At 37.5% G+C, this 19937-nt stretch overlaps 1 protein-coding gene across 3 annotated transcripts; it reads left to right on the top strand.

The window, feature by feature from the left end:
- The first annotated feature begins 136 nt into the window (after positions 1-136).
- On the top strand, positions 137-18713 carry LOC124233763 (eukaryotic translation initiation factor 2 subunit 1). 3 transcript variants are annotated; one of them, XM_046650949.1, is made up of 9 exons: positions 153-286; positions 4276-4386; positions 4496-4737; positions 9039-9118; positions 11406-11557; positions 15207-15313; positions 16428-16525; positions 17256-17399; positions 18170-18713. In XM_046650949.1, exons 3-9 carry the CDS (start codon positions 4497-4499, stop codon positions 18293-18295), a joined length of 948 nt encoding a protein of 315 aa, XP_046506905.1. In that variant the 5' UTR covers positions 153-286; positions 4276-4386; position 4496; the 3' UTR covers positions 18296-18713. The 3 variants fall into 3 exon arrangements, with proteins under 3 accessions (XP_046506904.1, XP_046506905.1, XP_046506906.1); XM_046650950.1 differs by having other exon boundaries at positions 180-286; positions 4225-4386; XM_046650948.1 differs by lacking the exon at positions 4276-4386 and having other exon boundaries at positions 137-286.
- The last annotated feature ends 1224 nt before the right edge of the window (positions 18714-19937 follow it).

Below are 19937 nucleotides of genomic sequence, written 5' to 3'. Positions count from 1 at the left end.
AGGTTAGTTAGCGAAAACTAAAAATAGCGAGAAAACGTACTTTTCAGGTCCTCTTATGAACTACATTCTTCCCTGTTCTCGGAGGACCTGGACTCTATGGTCAGTGACGAAGAGGGGCGTCTTCTTTCGGCGCATGCGTGATGCGAGGTGGTTCCGCATGCGCAGTGGGGTTAAGCGAAGCGCACGCTGAGGAGCTTCGGCGGTCGGTGAGAGTGGATCCGGTCTGAGTTTTCGGTTAAAGAGCGTGGCGCGGGTCCCCAGTGCGGGATTCACACACATACCTCAGGTGAGTAGTGCCCGGGATCGGCGTTTCCAGGAACTCACTTTGGTTGTGTCCGCTGACAGGGGTGGTCGAGAGAGGGTAGGCCCCGGGCTAACACTCCCTCCCTTTCCCGTTCCTGCGCGGGAAGTGTCTGGACACCTCGGCCGCCACCCGCCGGCTGTGCGTGGGCCTCCTCGCCAGCCCTGTGTCGGTCTTCACGTGTTACAGAGGTGTCGTTGTACGAGCAGAGGGATCTCGTGAAGGAAAGTGGGACGAGACTGGACAGCCTCTTCAGTATGCTTGAGGCGAGGATGCCTTGAGGTGGGGCGGCCTCAGGAGGACGCTGTGACACCTCGCCCCGGGACTCCGAGCACTTCGCTCTTCCCGGGCCTGGGAATCCCATGCTGTTGGGTTTTTTTCCGCCCCAGCAAATGCTGCCTCTCAGTGGAATCCAGACCGGACACGTCAAGGGACTACAGGGTTGGGATGGGTCACGGGGATGACAAGAGCTGGGTTAAAAAGGGTCCAAGAATAGTTGATCTGACAATTGATTTTTAATAATTGAAGCTTGTATTACTTTATCGCTCGAGTTGTGCGTTTCTGGAGAATGAGTCACTCCTTAAATTGAAACTGAAACATACTACTAAAGGGTTTATTGCTCTTTAAACACGGTTTACCGTGGTTTAACACCGATGAGAGTAGAATTGTAGAGTTACACGCTGTGGTCTTATAATTAAGCATAACTAAAAACATAAGGGAATTTTAGAGTTAAGTGTGTATTCAGCCTGAGGTCCCTTTTATTATCCTCCAAACTTAGGCTGCTTTAATTTTCATAAAATAAGAAACAGTTTCTTGGAAAAAAGGTGTACCGGAGAAGTCTTGGTTTTTCTCCTGATTGAAGTTGTTATTCAGGGGGAAAAAACTTGTAACTCTGTCTTCCAGCAGTTTGGGAATTGTTTATATAGAGCTTCACTGCCTGTTCTCAGTTCATCTGATGCCAAATGTCAGTTACTGATTCTCAAAAGATCTCAAAAAGAAGCACAAAAATGTTTGTAGAGATTGGTGCTTTCTGTTTCAACTACAGTGAAATAGTTTTAGAATTTTATTTGTGTAGCACTCCTATACTAAAAAGTAGCATTCGGAGAGCATAACTGGTAAGTGTTAGCACTGAATTCGAATTATCACAAGAGTTGTCTCTATCATATAATGCACTTCGCTTTGGAAAGGAATGTGGACTTCTGTCCATTATGGTGACTTAACCGTGCACTGGTTTAAGAAAGGAGTCCTGCTCACCATTTGACCAGGCAAAATTACTGACAGTGCAGGGTATTTGAAATTAGCGTGGAGTTTAGTTAATATATTTTGAAAGATGGATATTGTTTACCGAGGAACACAAACCATATTGTAGTACTCTGATGTATTGAAGCTGGATCTAGTGTCAGAAGACTTGTTTTTAGCTCCTATTCTAGTACTTATTAAGCATTTGTCCTTGAGGAAGTCATGTAATGTGTCTGTTTCTTGGTTCCTTGTTAATTGATTGCTTTGCTCTGCTCCTTTCATAGTACCTTATTTTGCAATTATTTGCTTACTAGGTTGTTTCCCATTCTGTACTTAAGTTCTCTGGGTAAGAGTCTTAATTGTTGTATCAGTAGTGCTTAGTATATAGTAGATGCTGCAAAAATAATTAACGAATTAAGTTACAAAATGGAAATAATATCTCCTTTGCCTTTTAATATCTTATAATTGTATAGGACATTACACTTTTCAAAATGCCTTTACATATATCTTTTATCTCATTTGATACCCTCCACAAACCTGTGAAGTACATGGCACAAACAAGAAACTACGTTTCGTAGGAATACATTTCCCAAGCAGCCACAGCTAGTCAGCAGGAAAGCAAGGTCTGGAAGCCACATCCAGAGCTATTCCCAAAGTTGACTATACTGCTTACCTGACTTAAGGGCTTATTGAGAGCCAATACAATAAGTCAGTGTGCTTTGAAAATTATGTAAAGGGCCAATAGACACCTAGTGTGTGGCTTCTATTTTCTTGACTAATTTTTTAAAAATTAGTGTTACTATTAGCATAAATAAAGAGATGTTCAAAATCTGTCAGCCAATATGCAGGTTGTTTGTGAAATGGATTCTTTTTGTCTTGTCAGCTATTTTCTCTCTTTACGAAGAATAACACACCATCAGCAGTATGCCTTTATTTACCCTGTGGATTGCAAAGAGATTTGTTCCTCCTAAAGCAGTAGCATTCATATCTCCCTTCAGGAATCTTTTACACTGTTGCTTATGGTCTTTGACTGTCAAATTAATCATTTCTTCCCCCAAATTATCAGCTTTACTGTTTGAAGAAACTTGGTAAGTAAATGTGGTTAGCACCTGTTAAATCTCTTAAAACTGTTTCACACATTTCTGTGACATCATTTATTTTGCTAGCCAGTTTTAAACTTTTTAGCTCTCAAATTTTCTTGCTTTACATACAGGTATTTGACAACAGTTGTCCAAAAAGGAAAAGCTTTCTTTTGTTTTGTTTTGAATGAAACAACTAGCTCAGCTGTTTCTTGGTGGGTAATTCTGGCCATTGAATATCTACTTCCCTTTATTTGCTGAATCCCTGTTTTGTCAAGCAACAACAGAATTGCATCTCTGCCACTATTATTAATATGCTGCTTTATTTTTTTTGTTAAACAAGATAGATTAATATTAAAAGTTTGCAATAATCTGTGGTGTATGCTCCAGCACTGAATATGTATATTAATGTTGCTTTTTATTTAATATGTTTCTAATTGTAATATATTTATCAATAATATTAAGAGAAAATATAGCCTGATGAATAAGAGCACAGACTATGGATCCAAACTTCATAGGTTCACAAATTCTGACTCCATGACTTATTAGCAGTATATGACAGAACAGGTTGCTTAACCTGTGCTTCAATTGCTTCATCTATAAAATGGGGAGAACTAGGGTGGAAAGTGGTGCCTCAGGGAGATGGGCAGTGGCCAGATCACATAGGACCCTGTGGGTGGTAGAAAGATGTATAAATCAGTGGGAAGATACATGTGGGTGCAGTTAGCAGTTCTTAAACTGCTTTGCAGCAGAACTCGGGTGTTCTCTGAGCTGGATGTGGATGTTCTGTCTTCAAGATCAAGTTATGGCAGCCTTATTTCCCAATTAGTAAGAAAAAAATAAGTTAGTAAATGAGTTTTCACAAATTTTTCATAGGTCTTTAGGCCCTACTAGTGCATATCTTCTGAGCTTTGACAACAGTAAATTGGTTAAGGTTAGCAGAAAAACATGCAAATCATCAACTGTGATTAATTTGACAGCTTCCTTTTAAAGATATCCTTCTACTCACGGTATGATTTCAGGCTTGTGGGTCATAAAAGGCGTAGTGCTGAAAATAGGTTGGGTGGATCAAAAGGCATAGTTCTAAATATATTTAAAGCTTGGAAGTTAAGAGAAACTTGAAGCTTATAGTAATGGATATCTACAGAGCTGTTCTCAAGATTGAGTATACCTATTCAACAAAAGAGAAGAATATTTGGGAGTGATGGGAAAAGTAGAAGCTAGAAATTATGGTAATTATGAATTAAGTTCGAGTTAGTTTTAAAAGGAAAAAATTTGGAGAGGAGGATACATTTTTAATATCTTTCATGATTAATAAATTTTTAGTTTTTATCTTGACATGTGATACTGTAATTCTGGCTATGATAAGTGATAGGGTGTATCATCTCATATATGGTTAGGGTTAGGGATTTAGTAGTCGGAAGGTTTTTTCCCCTTTATACAGTGGATGGTAAGCATGTACAGTTGTAGCTGACTTGGAGAAAGAGTAGCTTTAGTTTTGCTGATAGGTTTATAATAGTAGTGATGCTCCCCATCACTTGTTATTTCTTAAAGTGGTAGTATTAAAATAGTATTTTACTCTTGAGGTATACCTTTAATCCTTAGGTCTCAGAATACTTTATAGATGGTCATTATTTTTTATGGTTCCTCTGAAAGTGATGGCAGAGAATCACCCAAGCCTTACAAAAATTTGGAGCAAAATAAAAATTAAAGCTTGGTTCCTGAACATCTGGCTTTCATCTGGTATCATTTAAGAAGTTTGAAAAGGTAAGAAGACTAATAACTTCTTCTAGTGGCAAGGTGTGGAAAATTGACTGCTGTTTCTTTATTTTGACCTTAACTGAACACTTACTTGTTTGTTTTGTTTAAATTGCAGAATGCCGGGTCTAAGCTGTAGATTTTATCAACACAAATTTCCTGAGGTGGAAGACGTAGTGATGGTGAATGTAAGGTCCATTGCTGAAATGGGGGCTTACGTCAGCTTGCTAGAGTACAACAATATTGAAGGCATGATTCTTCTTAGTGAGTTGTCCAGAAGGCGTATCCGTTCTATAAACAAACTCATCCGAATTGGCAGAAATGAATGTGTGGTTGTCATTAGAGTGGACAAAGAAAAAGGTGAGATAAATATCTAAAATATAAATTTCAGATTTAAAATGGTTTATTTTAAAATATATTTTTCGTAAATTGCCTACTGCAGTAAAAACAACAAGACATCTCCTTTTACACTTAAACTCTTTCACATACAAAGTTGTTAGAAAAGGATGCCATTACCCATCTAAGCAAGATCTCTTAAGGTTAGTAGTGGTTTAATTAGTACATCCCAGGGCTAGTTTTTATGAGTCAAATAAATTAAATTTTATTCCCAGAGATTATCAGGATCTTGATAATTAACTTCTTCTTTCCAAACTTGGAAGAGACAGATAAGTAAACCAGAGTACTAGTTTATTCATATCTGTCAGATGCCTTTTTCTTGATTTAAAGTTAAATTAGTAATTAGATTATTGGATGAGTATGGAAATGGGGCAGAGATAAATTTTAGGAATATTTTATATGAGCTTTGAAAAGCAATATACTGTAAACATACACCCAAAACCCAATATTTTTTTAAATAGCTTGTTAAAGTATAATTTATATAACATAAAATCCACCCAATTTAATTGTTCAAACAAAACCCAGTATTATATGTCCCTCAAATGAGAATATCTGTGACCACCAGATCCTGTGGGATCTTTCAAACAGTGCTGGATGAGTATTTTTTACTTGTTGTGTGCCTTACTTCTGGATTCCATGTAAATCTTCATGTTCGTGAACAAACTTTTTTCCAAACACAGTATACAGTACCATTAAGTAGGTTTTGGATTCAGCTGGCTTAATAGAGTTAAGATAATTGGTTTTGGTCATCTCATTATAAGTTATTAGGTGTTAAGTAAGTAGATATGATCATGCGTAAAGACCAATCAGTCATCTTGATTGAACTTGTCTTTCTGAATCTTGTCAGCCATCTAGTTAATTGTACTTCTGTAAGTGATTAATTTTATGCATAACTGACATTTTATTTTGTTCTGATTAGAAGCTTAGATGATAAACTTTGGAGACTTGTTAGCCCTTAGTAGTGACTACCATTTACCACATTGATTATTCTAAATGTTTTGATATGACTTACTTGTAGTCCCCTCCATTATTAAACTACTTGAAGATTGAAACTATTCCTTAAACTTGTGTAAGGCTTCACATTACTGCCTCAGTAGGACCTAGAATGGTGTCTTATCTTGTATTTTCTATTATATAAAATATATACACAAGAAGAAATCAAATATATTTTCAACTGCAATTAGAAAAAAATGAAAGGGTATACATGCATAAGTATAATAGATACATGTAAAAATATTTCCATAACAGCATTGTTTGTACAGTATTAATTAAAAACAGGAAACAAAAGTCAAAATCATAGTTAAATAAATCGTGACAGATCCATGCAATTTTATATGGAACGATGTCTGAATATTCTGATAGAGAAAAATCTCCAGAGTAGGTAAGAAAAAAAGCAAGGTACAGAAGATCCTATAGAGGGGATCCTTTTCTCCGTTTCTGATACTAGAAGATTAGGTCTTATTCGACAGACTTTTCAACACAATAGCTATACGCCCTGAACAAACGTTAAAAAAAAACCCACCTAAAGACAGTAGGAGCAACCAAATGCAGCTGAAACTGAAGGCAAGTTGACGCTTGGAAGAAAGGAACTGCACTAAATAAGTTTACAGCTTTTTGTCTGAGCACATACTACAGACAGCTTCAAGCAGGGCAGCTAAAATTCTAGTGGGAAACCTGTAGTCTTAATGGCTTGAGAACCAGAGATGAGGGTTCTGGACAACCACAGCACTTGGAAAGTATTGATAGGGATAAGAGAAAGGAGACACACAGGGGGAGAGCCCCAAATTTTATGTATAAATTCTGCTAAAATCTCTAACTGACCTGTGAACTACTAATATACAGAGTGAACTGCAAGCAGCCCAACAGGGTAAAAATCTAAACAGATTTTGGTTGCCTTCCACTTGGGGAGACAGAGCTTAAATCCAGAGAAGTTAACTGCCTGCTAAAACAAAAAATCAGTATCCTTAAGAGGAACATAAAGAAATTCAGAGTCTCTGCCACATATCATTCACAATCTGCAGGATCCAGTCCAAAATTGCTAACCATTTGAAGAAACAGGAAAATATGAACCATGTAGAAGAGAAAAGGCAAGCAATGGAGACTAACTAGAGACAACCCTGATGTTGGAATTAGCAGATAAGGATTTTAAAGCAGATATTATAAATGTTCAAGATATTGGAAAAATATGCTTGTAATGAATGAACAAAATGAAATCTCAGTAAAGAAATTACAGACTCTGGCAAAGAACTAAATATAAATTCTAGAAATGAAAAGTGTAATATCTAAAAAATTCACTGGGGGGCCGGCCTGGTGGCACAGCACTTAAGTTAGCATGTTCTGTTTCGGTGGCAAGGGGCTTGCCAGTTCGGATCCCAGTTGTGGATCTACGCACTGCATGTCAAACCATGCTGTGGCAGGTGTCCCACATACAAACTGGAGGAAGATGGGCACAGATGTTAGCTCAGGGCCAGTCTTCCTCAGCAAAAAAAGAGGAGGATTGGTGGCAGATGTTAGCTCAGGGCTGGTCTTCCTCAGGAAAAAAAAAAATTCAGTGGATGGCCTAATAGCAAATTAAAGATGACGGAAGCCTGAGTGAAATTTGAAGATAGTTCATTTAAAAAGAACTAATTTGGGGGCCATCCTGGTGGTATAGTGGTTAAGTTTGTGTGCTCCACTTCGGCAGCCCAGGTTCAAAGGTTTGGATCCCAGGCGAGGACCTAGCACCGCTTGTGAAGCCACACTGTGGCAGCATCCCACATAAAACAGAGGAAGGTTGGCACAGATGTTAGCTCAGGGCCAATCTTCCTCAAAAAAAGGAACCTATTTGAGGAACAGAGGGAAAAAAAGCAACTTAGCAAGTTATCAAAAACTCTATTCCAAAAGAAGAGGACAAAGAAAAGGGCAGAAAATATATTTGAAGAAATAATGGCCAAAACTTTCCCATATTTGCTGAAAAAACGTAAATGTACAAATTGGAGAAGCTCAGCCAACCTCAAGCAGGATAAATATTGATAAGGCAGCATCTAGGCACATCAGACTATTGAAAAACAGAGATAAAGAGAAAATTTTGAAAATAGCCAGAGGAAAATGACACATTATTTACAGGGGAACAGTAATACAAATTACTGTGGCGTTCTTACTGGAAATACTGGAGGGCAGAGCATTGAATGACATCTTATAGCACTGAAAGAAAAAACTGTCAAACCAGAATTCTGTATCTAAAGAAAATATTCAACAATGAAGACCAAAATGACATTTTGAGGTAAATAGAAACTAAGAGGATTTATTACCAAATAGATCTGCTTTATAAGAAATGGTAAAGTTGTTCAGGCCAAAGAGATGTGATGCCTGAAATGGAAAATATATAGGTAAATATAAAAGACCGTTTTTTTTCCTCTAAAATTCTTATTTGCTTGTCTCGTTTTGTACCCATGGGATTTTAATTTATGGAGGTGACTGACAACATGAAGGGGCCAGTGCCATTGAAAGATTTTTATTGAAGTCTTCTAGGAGATGGGGACATCCATGCCATGCCTTGCCGAATCACATGAGGAATCACCAGTTTTGGTCAGGAGGCAGAAGGAGTCGGGGGCGAGGAGCCTAGGCCAGAGCCTTTATTAAGTTTTACGGGGGAAAGGCAAGGCAGGTCGGGGTAAACAGGTTAGGGTTGACTAGTTTGAATAGTTTTGGCAAGCCTTGGGGCATTAGAGCTGTCCCAAGTTGTCTGGTACCTGATGCTGGGTTGATCAAGGGCAGACGCAATATTGGCTTGGTGTGTGAGATGTTGATGAGGAGATGGTTGGGGGCGTGGGCTCTGGATTGCTTAGTTTGTGTATGAAAGGCTGCTCCACGTGAGCCCTTTGCTGTCTCTAAAATTGGCTAGCCCGGGGAAGGGGAGTCTCTCCCCAGTCAGCCAGGCCACAAATGTCAGAGCATCAAGAATACAGAAAATACAGTTAATACAATTGACCCTGTGATGCATGGATGCCAGATTGACACAGAATCTTTTGATAAACTTTCATTTGGATAATTGAAAATTATTGGTTCCCTCCACCAAGGTAAGAGAGAGTATACACTTACATGATAATAAATATCCATTTCTGAAAACAAAATGTCATCTACTTCGTATGCAGTATTTTGTTGATACAGTTTTAGAGGGAAATAAGTGTAGGTATGCCAGTTAAACAATCTGGTTGTGAAAATTTGTCACAGTGGTACAGTGGCACCTGGACAGTGATAATTTTTTTCAAAATTTTTTCTTACAGGATACATTGATTTGTCAAAAAGAAGAGTTTCTCCAGAGGAAGCAATCAAATGTGAAGATAAATTCACCAAATCCAAAACTGTAAGTTGATTTTTCAGTCAAATTGTCCACTATTTAGGAGCTTAATGAATAATCAGCATGTGATGTTCTGGCAGAAAAATTAAAAACTAAACTTAGGTTTAACTAACTGTAACTCTATTTCCATTTCCAATTATGTGTTATCTAGAAAATTAATTTGAAGGCTTAATTTCAAAAGAGGATGACCACAGTGTTTTTATCTCATGGTGTTACTACCTTAAAGCTTTGCTTATGATCTCATATTCTCAAATCAGTATTGGTAATTAGTGTTTTAAGCTATTTTTGGTTAAGTTAACTATGGGTGATTTCAGCTGATTTGGCTTGTCATAACATGTAGTTAAGATGTAGGTCTTGGGGCCGGCTGTGTGGCCAAGTGGTTAAGTTCACATGCTCCACTTCGGTGGCCCAGGGTTTCACCGGTTTGGATCCTGGGCACGGACATGGCACCGCTCATTAGGCCATGTTGAGGTGGCGTCCCACATGCCACAACTAGAAGGACCCACAAGTGGAAAAAAACAAAGTAAGAAGATTGGCAACAGTTGTTAGCTCAGGTGCCAATCTTTAAAAAAAAAGATGTAGGTCTTGACTTTCAACTCTGTTCTGGGGTAAGGGTCACAGACAACCAGCTGTTGTATGTTAAGAATGAACAAGTGGGGCTGGCCTGGTGGTGTAGTGGTTAAGTTTATGCACTCTGCCTTGGAGGTGCGGGGTTCGCGGGTTTGGATTCCAGGCGTGGACCTAGCACTACTTATCAAGCCATGCTCTGGTGGCACCCCACATAAAATAGAGGAAGATTGGCACAGATGTTAGCTCAGTGACAATCTTCCTCACCAAAAACAAAACAAAAAAAAAACCACCAATGAGCAAGGGTTTGTAAAATGTCTGTGAATCCAGGAAAGCAAGGCAGGGGCCTGTTACTAGTTTGGGGTTTTTCCCCCTCCTTTGTTAGGGTTATTTCTTTTTCCTTTTCTTACTATTTTTGCTGTAATTTCCTACTTATCCACAGTAAGCACTAGTAAAACCATAACACTCATGTCTTCATCGTCTGTCCATATTTTTCTGTTCTCTGGTCCTTTTCAAGTTATCCTTCATTCCCTAGGTCTTTGGTTCTTAATGGCACTGTTTGCATTGTTTCTGTTTTCTTTGCCCTTCTTGTCTTTTGTTTTCTTCTGCCATGTGTTTCTGTCTTCAAGATAGAATGCTGAGAAAACAATGTTTAAATGAAGAGAAGATTTTAAAAATTTTGCTTAATCTCAGTAAAAGAGAATAAAAATCTAAAAGCCATCAGACCATTACCCAAATCTTTCCCCTTGTTTTACTGATGTGTTTGCTGTTACTGCAGTATGGTTTGCACGTTTGAAAACACTGTCGGTAAAATCCCGTTTTAATAAACTCGAGGACCTTGCCACTCATAGTGTAGTCTCTGGATCACCAGCGTTGATGTCACGTGACTGCTTATTAGAAATGCAGGATCTCAAGCCCCATGAAGTTTGCAAATCCAAATTTGAGGAGCACTGCTCTAGGAAACTTCAGTTTTGTCTTGTCTCCCCCTAGGATATTGTAAAATGGGTATGTTAGTAGATCTTATCATCCTGATAAGATAGTGCAATGAAATGGCCGGTCTTAGTACCTTTCATCATTTAATTTTCATGTGTAATTAACATGAAAACCTCCTTTCTTATGCTCTTTCTCTTCTTTAAGCCCTTTTATTTTTAGGAGTTTAGAAAAAGTTTGGCAGCAGTGGGTAGGAGGTGAGTAGGATTGAAGGATAACTGTTAAATGATAACAGAGCAAAAGAAATACTGAAATCTCATTCCTGGTTCCATGCTCTCATGTGGAGTCGTAGTAATAATAGCTTACATTTGTATAACAGGATTTGTATAATACATTTGTATCATATTTCCCATTTATAGCGTGCATTTGTATATATTTGATCTATGTAAGAGCTCTCTTCAGTAAAATGGAGAGATACCTGCATCTCCCTTTTCCAGATGAGGAAATAAATTCAGAGATTAATTTGCCCCAGAGTTGCCTTGATCTGGGTCTTAGAACGCTAAGTTCTGTACTGTTTCTACTTGTTATACCCATTTGAGTTAACTGTTATGGGACAGCAAATATTTCTCTATGGAGAAAGAGTTTGTTTTATGGCAATCTTTTATTGTTAAGGAGTTATTATAGTCAAATTAACCAAAGATTTGTTTTTATATGCTATCTACTAAAATGTAAAAATATCTGGTTTTTTAATAGATCTCTTCCTTTTGAGTTGTTGAGCTCTTCCTTTTGTTTCTAGGTTTACAGCATTCTTCGTCATGTTGCTGAGGTGTTAGAGTACACCAAGGATGAGCAGCTGGAAAGCCTGTTCCAGAGGACTGCCTGGGTCTTTGATGACAAGTACAAGAGACCCGGATACGGTGCCTATGATGCGTTTAAGCATGCAGTCTCGTAAGGACACCTTCTTGGCTCTGCTTCTACCTTGATATCACAGCTGCTGGGTCTAGCACACAGGTTGAGAGCCTGACATTTAATAGTACAACATCTGTGTATTAAGTCCTTGCCAAATTTAGATTAAAATATTTCAGTATAAAAGGCCCATGATGTGGGCCAATTCTATATAGCCAGGCCTGTGTAATTTTATATAACCTAGTTACACAGTTATATAAACCATATGGATTCATCTCACACTACTCCCTTACATATTTTCCTCTCCTGGTTTTGTTATTGTCCTAGGTGACTTCAGGACCACTCAGATGTCTCATTTAAAACTGAAACTTCTTGTTTTCTTTACTTCAGTCCCTTAGACCTTCAGCCCATGCACTTTAGCCAGTCTTCCACGTGGCCTCAAGCTGGGTCTTACTATCACCAGGATGCACTCTGCCTCCAGAACCTTTAATTCACAACATTCTTTTCTTTTACCACAGCCTCCTGTCCTTCCAGCTCCCCCATAGTTAGTCCTACTCTATGTCTTCTTAATTCTTACGTGAAAGTCAGGCTCCAATTCCAAACCTTTTTTTCTCCCTGTCTTTTCACTGTTTCTTGCCTTCTCTTTCTTATTCAGCATAGATACACCATGGTCCATCATTTCAACAACTTTCTTGCCAGTATCATAAGCTTTTGCCCTGTTTTTCCTTCTGTTGCATCCAGCCTTGGATCGATGTTCCTGCCTTCTCTGCACTTGTAGACTGCTGGGTGCTGCTAGGACAAACCACAGGCTTGCAGGTTGGTGCCACTGCATATCCATGGTCTCCAACCTCAGCTGGGCCTTCACTGCTGCCCCACGTTCTCTCTGCTTCTGGTCAGTTCTTCCTCCCACTCTTAGAGTGGCTATTTTAGAGCTTCCCCACACTCTTCCTCAGATGCCCACTCCACCTCTCTTTGCTCTCTTCCAGCTGGTGTGCTCTTTATAAAGAAAATAGAAGCCAGTGCACAGTGTCTCCTCTACTTCCTTCCACTATCTCAGCAAATTTGTCTCCATCCCACCTGTCATTACCCCCATGCTCCTGTCACACTGGGATTCATATACTTTCTGCTCTCAAACTAATCTTACACTTGGGCCCAGCTGTTGTTCAGGGATCTTTCCATCCATTATTCCTTCTCTTGAGTCTTCAGCCTTTCCCTTTATTGATTTTGCTCTATCAGCATAAAAATAATACTCTCATTTCTCCCATTTATACTAAAAAACAAACTTCTCAGCCTTCCTCTACTTTCTCCTATAGCAAACACTATGTCCTCTCCTTTTAACAGCCAGACTTCTTCAGTTCTCTGTATTGACGGTCCCTACTTTTGCAACTTCCACTCCTTCCTGAGTGTTAATGCTCTGTAAGCAGCCTCACTCCTGCACTGAGGTTACTTTCCCAACCCTTGTGCTGCCATGGGATATTGGTCCCCTCAGCCCTCAGAACGGCTGAGTGGCACCTGGGACTTAGAGCCTCTAGCAAGCCGACTCATTTGGTTCTCCAGATACCTTCCAGTTTACCCGCCATGTGACTTTTTTTATATCATGTTGTGGGAAAGGTGAGAAGAATAATGATGATTATAATAGCTGACATTTATGTAATTCTCTCAGCAACCTATAGTATAAGTGCTGTTAATCCCCTACCTTATAGATGAAGAAACTGAGGCAGAGATTAAATAATTTGTCTAAGTTCACATAGCAAATGGTAGAATTTGCCAGAATTCAAACGTAGGCATTCTGGCTCCATCCAGAGTTTATGCTGTCAACCATTAAGCACTGGCTTATACAGCTGTCTTCCCTGACTTCAATCCTGCACTCCTCAGTACATTTCTTAGCTTGCTGTCATCTGGCCCTGGCTTACCTCTCTAGCTTCAATCTCCAGCACCCCCTCCATTACCACTCGGCCTTGGCATATGTTATTCCTTTCCCTTTAACTTGCTTCATCAGCCATGCAGCAACTGTCCAGATTTAAATAATGCTAATTCTTTGCCACATGTGCTTCATACTTTTTCTTTTAATTAAGAAATAAAATTTCTGAGATAGTTGGAAGCAATATTTTACCCCTCCCAACCCATTCCCCTCACTCATCACTAGTAACCACTATTCTGAAATTAGTATGTATCATTATCATTTATGTTTTTATGGTTTTAATACATGTATGTATCCATAAAATAGATATAAAAGCATTTCATGTATTTAAAATGTATTCTTTATCTTTCTGTACCTTGCATTTTTACTCATAAGGCTGTTAGTGAACAGGATTTCTCCAAATTGATAGATGTGTGCCTACTTCATATTAATGTCTATGTAGTATTTCATTGTGAGAATATGCTGTATTTGTTCCTCTATTAAGAGAAATTTAGGTAATTCCTGCCTTGCTTTGTTTTCCCCCTTTTTCAAACAATGTTATGATGAATATCGATGTACAGTCTCTGTGTACGCATTTGGGAGTTTCTAAGGTATATACCTAAGAATAGGCTTGTTGAATCATAGGATTGATTGTATGTATCTTTAAATTTACTCACTTTTGCCAGAATACTCTCCAAATTGGTTCTACAATTTATATTCCCTCTAGCAATTGTATGAGTGTTCCTATTTCGCTTCATCCTCACTAAATTTGGTAAGGTGATATGCACTATATTTGGTGTACATCTCAGATGTTGTTGCCTCTTGCCAAACTGATGGATGTACAATAGTAGCTTATTTTGATTTGCATTCTGTTGGTTGTTGGTGAAGTTGTGCTTTTCTTATGTTTATTGATTGTATTTCTTCCATGAAACATCAGTTCATCTCATTTGCCCATTTTTTTGTTGGTTTGTCTTCTTGTTGCTTTGTAGGCAGTATTAGTTGAATGAAGATCCCTCACCCGAATTCTTTTGCCTCTCATTCCTCCACCTGTGATTTTTAAGCCTTATGCTTGCTTATGCCATTCCTTTTTTAATACATCCTACTTTCTTACAACAGTTCTACCTTTGTTTGTTAAACTCCTGCTATTCTCTTAGTGATGATTTCATTTTTTAATTTATTCATTCAGCAAACAGGCCAGTGACTAAGACCCTGGTCCCTGTCTTGTGGCACTTAGGAGAGTCAGTTGAAATGCCACTTTATCCATAAAGCCCTTCCTGAGCCCCGTAACTGAAAGTAATACCTTCCCCTCCTGACGCCTGGGGGTGCACTTTTATTTTTAAATTTTTTTCCATATTTTTCTTTCCATGCTAGATTATAAGCTCCTTAAAGCAGGGACTGCTAATTACATGGAAATGCTTGATTATAGTGGGATGTCCTATGTGTTAGGAGACATTTTAAATTGCTTGCTTTGGCCAGATCTCTAAAATTTTTCTTTTAATAATAATCACTTGGAAGTTTTCTATTTGTCATAGCCTGCTAAGTGCTTTACTTGCATTATCTCGTTTAATACCACAATCCTGTGAGATACACTGTTTTCATCCTCATTTTACACATTTAGAAACAGGTGTTTGGAAAGACTCAAAGACACATAGTTACTTAAGTGTAAAGCTAAGATTTGAACTCTAATTCTGATGCTGAAGCCTGTGCTCTTAAACATTATTGCGTATTGTGTTTGGTATTACAGTTATCAGTAAAGTAACGCTGACCTTTTGGTGTTGATTTTTTTATCAGGGACCCCTCTATTTTGGACAGTTTAGATTTGAATGAAGATGAACGGGAAGTACTCATTAACAATATTAATAGGCGTTTGACCCCACAGGCAGTCAAAATTCGAGCAGGTAAATGATTTTTTAAATGATGTTGAAAATATTTTGCATGTCCCAAAAAAGCTGTTAAATAATGAGCCTTACCAAAGAATATGTTGCTACATCAACATCTATAAATTTTTCTAAATGTTTGTTTTTCATTATTTTTACTTCTACTGAATCATCATAAAATGTGTATATTGATATGAGTGAAAACTGTCGTGAGTTCAGCTAACTTGTTAGCCTTTTTTTTTTTTTATAAAGGAGGGTGTTTATTTTGTTTTAGTAGATGCTTTAAAATATTCTTACAATACAGTAATATCCTCCCCTGTGTCTGGATTAACAGTGTTAATAGTTTGGAATATTTCAGACATTTTTCCTATACACATATGTGTATAGGAAAGTATGCTGTTTATATTCAGATATAAATTTTTTTGTTCTTAGATGCGATAATACTATGCAAAATTTTCTCTAACTGGATTTTTCTACATGGTGTATCAAGGCTGCCCTTGCATGTAGAACATAGGAATCTTTCGTTCTTTTTAATTCTAGGTAATATTCCATAGAACGATAAACCTTAACATAAACCAGTGCCCTCCTGAAGAACATTTAGGTTGTGCCAAATTTTTCATTTTTATGAAAAACTCTACAAATTAACACCCTTATATATACATAGTTACTCATTTATACAAGTGTTTTGTAAGTCACATTCCTAAAAGTAGAACTACTGAGTCGAAGGGCATGCAATTTCTAAACTGTAAACAATTTGCAGTTATTGTTTCATTCAGTCTTCATAACACACCTTATCTCCATTTCACAAATAAAGAATTGAGGCACAGAGAGAGGTTGGAATCAGAATTCTAACCCAGGCATAGCCAGAATTCACGGTGTTTGTTAATTGTTTCTGTCTTTTATAGTTTCATCATTCAGGGGCTTGATGTGGATGAGAAGATATGATTTCATTGCATATTCAGATATTTTTAATTATGAAAGTTAATAGCTGGGATTAGTTTCTAATTGAAAGGATGATGAAAGCTTTCATAAGTATTTGAATACCAGTGTACCTGCCATATCTCTGATTTCTTTTAAGCTTTTAAACATTTTTTTGCATTTTTTGGTATAAGCATTTGAATTTTTATAATTTTAGATATTGAAGTGGCTTGTTATGGTTATGAAGGCATTGATGCCGTAAAAGAAGCCCTGAGAGCAGGTTTGAATTGTTCTACAGAAACTATGCCCATCAAGGTGAGTAGTCATTTTTTCCCTCCTTGCTGAATTATCTACCTAAACCAAATCAGATTTTTTTATGATCATGTTTCATAACAAGTGTTATGAAAAGTGGTTTTCATTGTTATTTCTAGGGGATATTTACGACTATGGTTAGGCTTTTAGTTGCAGTCACTGCTACTGTCACAGTAGATGGGGATTCCTATTGGTATTTAGTGCCAGAGGACTAGCTATGCTAAACCTCCTTTACAGTAAAGAGTTACTGTGCCCATAATGCTCATAGAATCTTGAAAAGGGCAACATATTCTCTCATATTCACACACAACTTTTAGAAGGTTTGGTCTGAATCTTTCATTAGTGGTAAAATTAACTGGATGATTGTTATTCACAATCTCTTAAGAATTTCTTCTATCAGCTTAGTTTAGAACCACATAGGAATTTTTGTTTGTTTTAGAGACAAATAATCCATTATGCTGATAATTACTATAGTTAGTTTTGCCACCAGAGACACCCAGAAGTCATAATTCTTCATGTTCAGGATTGCAGTGGACTGTATATTCTACTGGATTGGATCACTGTATCAGTTAGCTTTTGCTACATTAACAAACCACCCCAAATTTGCTGACCTACAGAATTGGAAATTAAGTTTTGGGGGTGATTTGTTAAGGCAGCAGATTAACAGAACAGTTCTCAAACATCCTAATGTGTGTTCTGTAGGTACATTCATGTTGAATTTTTGTCATCTTAGATTAATCTAATAGCTCCTCCTCGGTATGTGATGACTACAACAACCCTGGAGAGAACAGAAGGTCTCTCTGTCCTCAATCAAGCTATGGCTGTTATCAAAGAAAAGATTGAGGAAAAGAGGGGTGTCTTCAATGTGCAAATGGAGGTGAGATCAATACTGTTTTTGCCTTGTTTTTAAGAAATTTAAATCATCTAAATGATTCGTATTCTAAAATACCTAATCACTGCCTTTTAAAACATGAGATACATTTAGGATTACAACTCTGCTAAGCATAAAAGAATCATTGACTTAGACGGTTCCAAAAAGGGCTTTTTATAAGTCAATAAGAACTGTCTTGGGATGGTTATTTCAGACTGTAGTCACTGATGGTGTTAGGTTTTTTACCTCTCCAGGGGAAAAAAAAAAAGACAATGAAAATGAGTGATTAGTTATTGTCAGAATTTAATGTGGAATGCTTAAAATTTGATCTCAGGATTAGAAACAAGAGTAGTCTCCTGTAGTTTTCATCATCTCAACAAGAATGAAATCTAAGTTTCATATGTGTATGTGTGTGTATGATTCCTTCTGTGGAAAGGAATAGTAAGTAACTTATTTTGAACCCAGAAGATGCATTTTTATAGGACATCTTTTTGTGGGTTTGAAAGATACAGCCACTGAGATTATTTTTATTATATTTTCAGTTTTTGTTTATAAAAATGACAAATAGTATTCTATTTTAATACACATATTTCTTTTTCCTATATTATTTATCTAATGGAATTTATTAGTGATATGTCAGCACTCAATAGATATGGCAGAGTTGTTAGAAAGAAGTGTTTCTTAAAGAGTTAAAATACCATGCAGTAATAGTATTGAAATTGAATTTGTGTGCTATTTAACCACTTCACTTTGAAACTATGCCTCTGCTTCCACAGCCCAAAGTGGTTACAGATACAGATGAGACCGAACTTGCAAGGCAACTGGAGAGGCTTGAGAGAGAAAATGCAGAAGTGGATGGAGATGATGATGCAGAAGAAATGGAAGCCAAAACTGAAGATTAACTTTGTGGGAAACAGAGTCCAGTTTAAGGAACACAGAGCAGCCCTTCCTGGCTGTAAACCCTAGACTTGAAAGTTTTCCAGTATTGAAAACTTCAAAGCTGAATATTTTTTATTTCCAAGTATTTAAATGTTCCAGCAGACCAAAACGTGAAATGCCCTCCTGAATGTCAGCTGTTTTCACATAGTAGCTCTAATACATTTTTAAGGGAGTGGCCTGATTTCACTAGACACAAATCTTTAAGCTAAGAACAGTCATAAAATTGGGCTTGTGGTTTCCATTTCTGATGTCTCCACATTGGCACCCCCTCGTAGTTCAGTGCTCCCATGAGATTTGCCAGGGGCACCCAAAGCAAATAGTCCCAACCTTTCTATATAAAATGTATCAAGCAAACATTAAATAAATTTCTGGGATATTTAACCATAGGTTTCTTCCTTCTTATCACCAGTTAAAAGCATTATGAATACTTAAGACCCTAATTCTATTATCTTCATTTTAGCCTAGATGTAGAAATAAAAGGGCAGGTGACCAAAGGATCTACAGAGCAGATCCTTTCAAAAGGAGGATTTAGAAAAAATTTTACCTTTAATCACAATGAAAGCTGACTCTTAGGGAAAAAAAGCCTTAAAATGCAATTAAAGATTACATTGGTTGTATGCCTTTTACCTATTTGAGACTGATGACAACATGTGGTATGAGGGAGAGTTTATCACACTGCATTGTTGGTGCACTAAGCTGCTTGCCTTGAGTTTGTAATTCAGGGTGGTAAAGTATGGTTTTTTCCTTAAATGCTGCTTCTCTAATTTAGTTATTTTGAGTATCATCGCACAGCTTTTGATTTTTTTCCCATTAAAATATTCACTAGGTGCCACCAAGAACTTCAGTTCTCTTTATAACAGAATAGGGATGTTTGAACACAATTACAACAATATTTCTACATGTTTCCATCATTTTTATCTTTAAGAACTAATTATTTTAAAGGTAAATCATAAATATAAAGGTGAATAAATTTCATAGATAACATATGGTTTGAAGTTATAGCTACAGTAGCCAGGGTGTAGAAAGTCTTGAGTTACTTTGGTCTGCCTCATAGATTTAATCTCAAGATACTTGAGGTTTTAAATATATTAATTTTATTAATTATTCCTAAGAATAGCTATTTAAATACTTAGAAGATAAACCTAACCCATGCTGGTCAATCCAGGACTAGACTCAATATTAAAGGGACTGAAAAACAGCAGAGTGTGTTGGTGAGACAGTTTGGCCATTTGTGAAAGTTTGTCCCTTTGTCTAATTTAGCAGATTACAAGCTTTTTAAATCCAGAAGTCTAATTTCATATGGCCATTTCCACAAGGGAGTTGTGATTGCTAGCTAGCATGCTGCACTGGGAATATTTAGAGGATAATCCAGATGTGCTCAAAACTGGCACATAATTTCCACCACTGTCTTTTTGAGGAGTCAAAAAAGAAGTCTGTAAAGCTTGCAGCATCAAGAATGTCATTGAAATAGAAAGGTGTTCCTTAAATGTTTGCTGTAGGCAGGGGAATTGAATTTTTACTGAATTTTTTAATACTTCAGAAGCCATAACTGTTGAGAAATAAGGTGGCCTCTGTGGTGAGTGGTTTTATCCCATGCAGGCCTTT

The sequence above is a fragment of the Equus quagga genome, unplaced genomic scaffold, assembly GCF_021613505.1.
Source record: "Equus quagga isolate Etosha38 unplaced genomic scaffold, UCLA_HA_Equagga_1.0 220_RagTag, whole genome shotgun sequence".
Lineage (NCBI taxonomy): Eukaryota > Metazoa > Chordata > Mammalia > Perissodactyla > Equidae > Equus > Equus quagga.
Note: the sequence above shows the minus strand (reverse complement) of the source record. Positions and strands in the feature narration are given on the sequence as shown.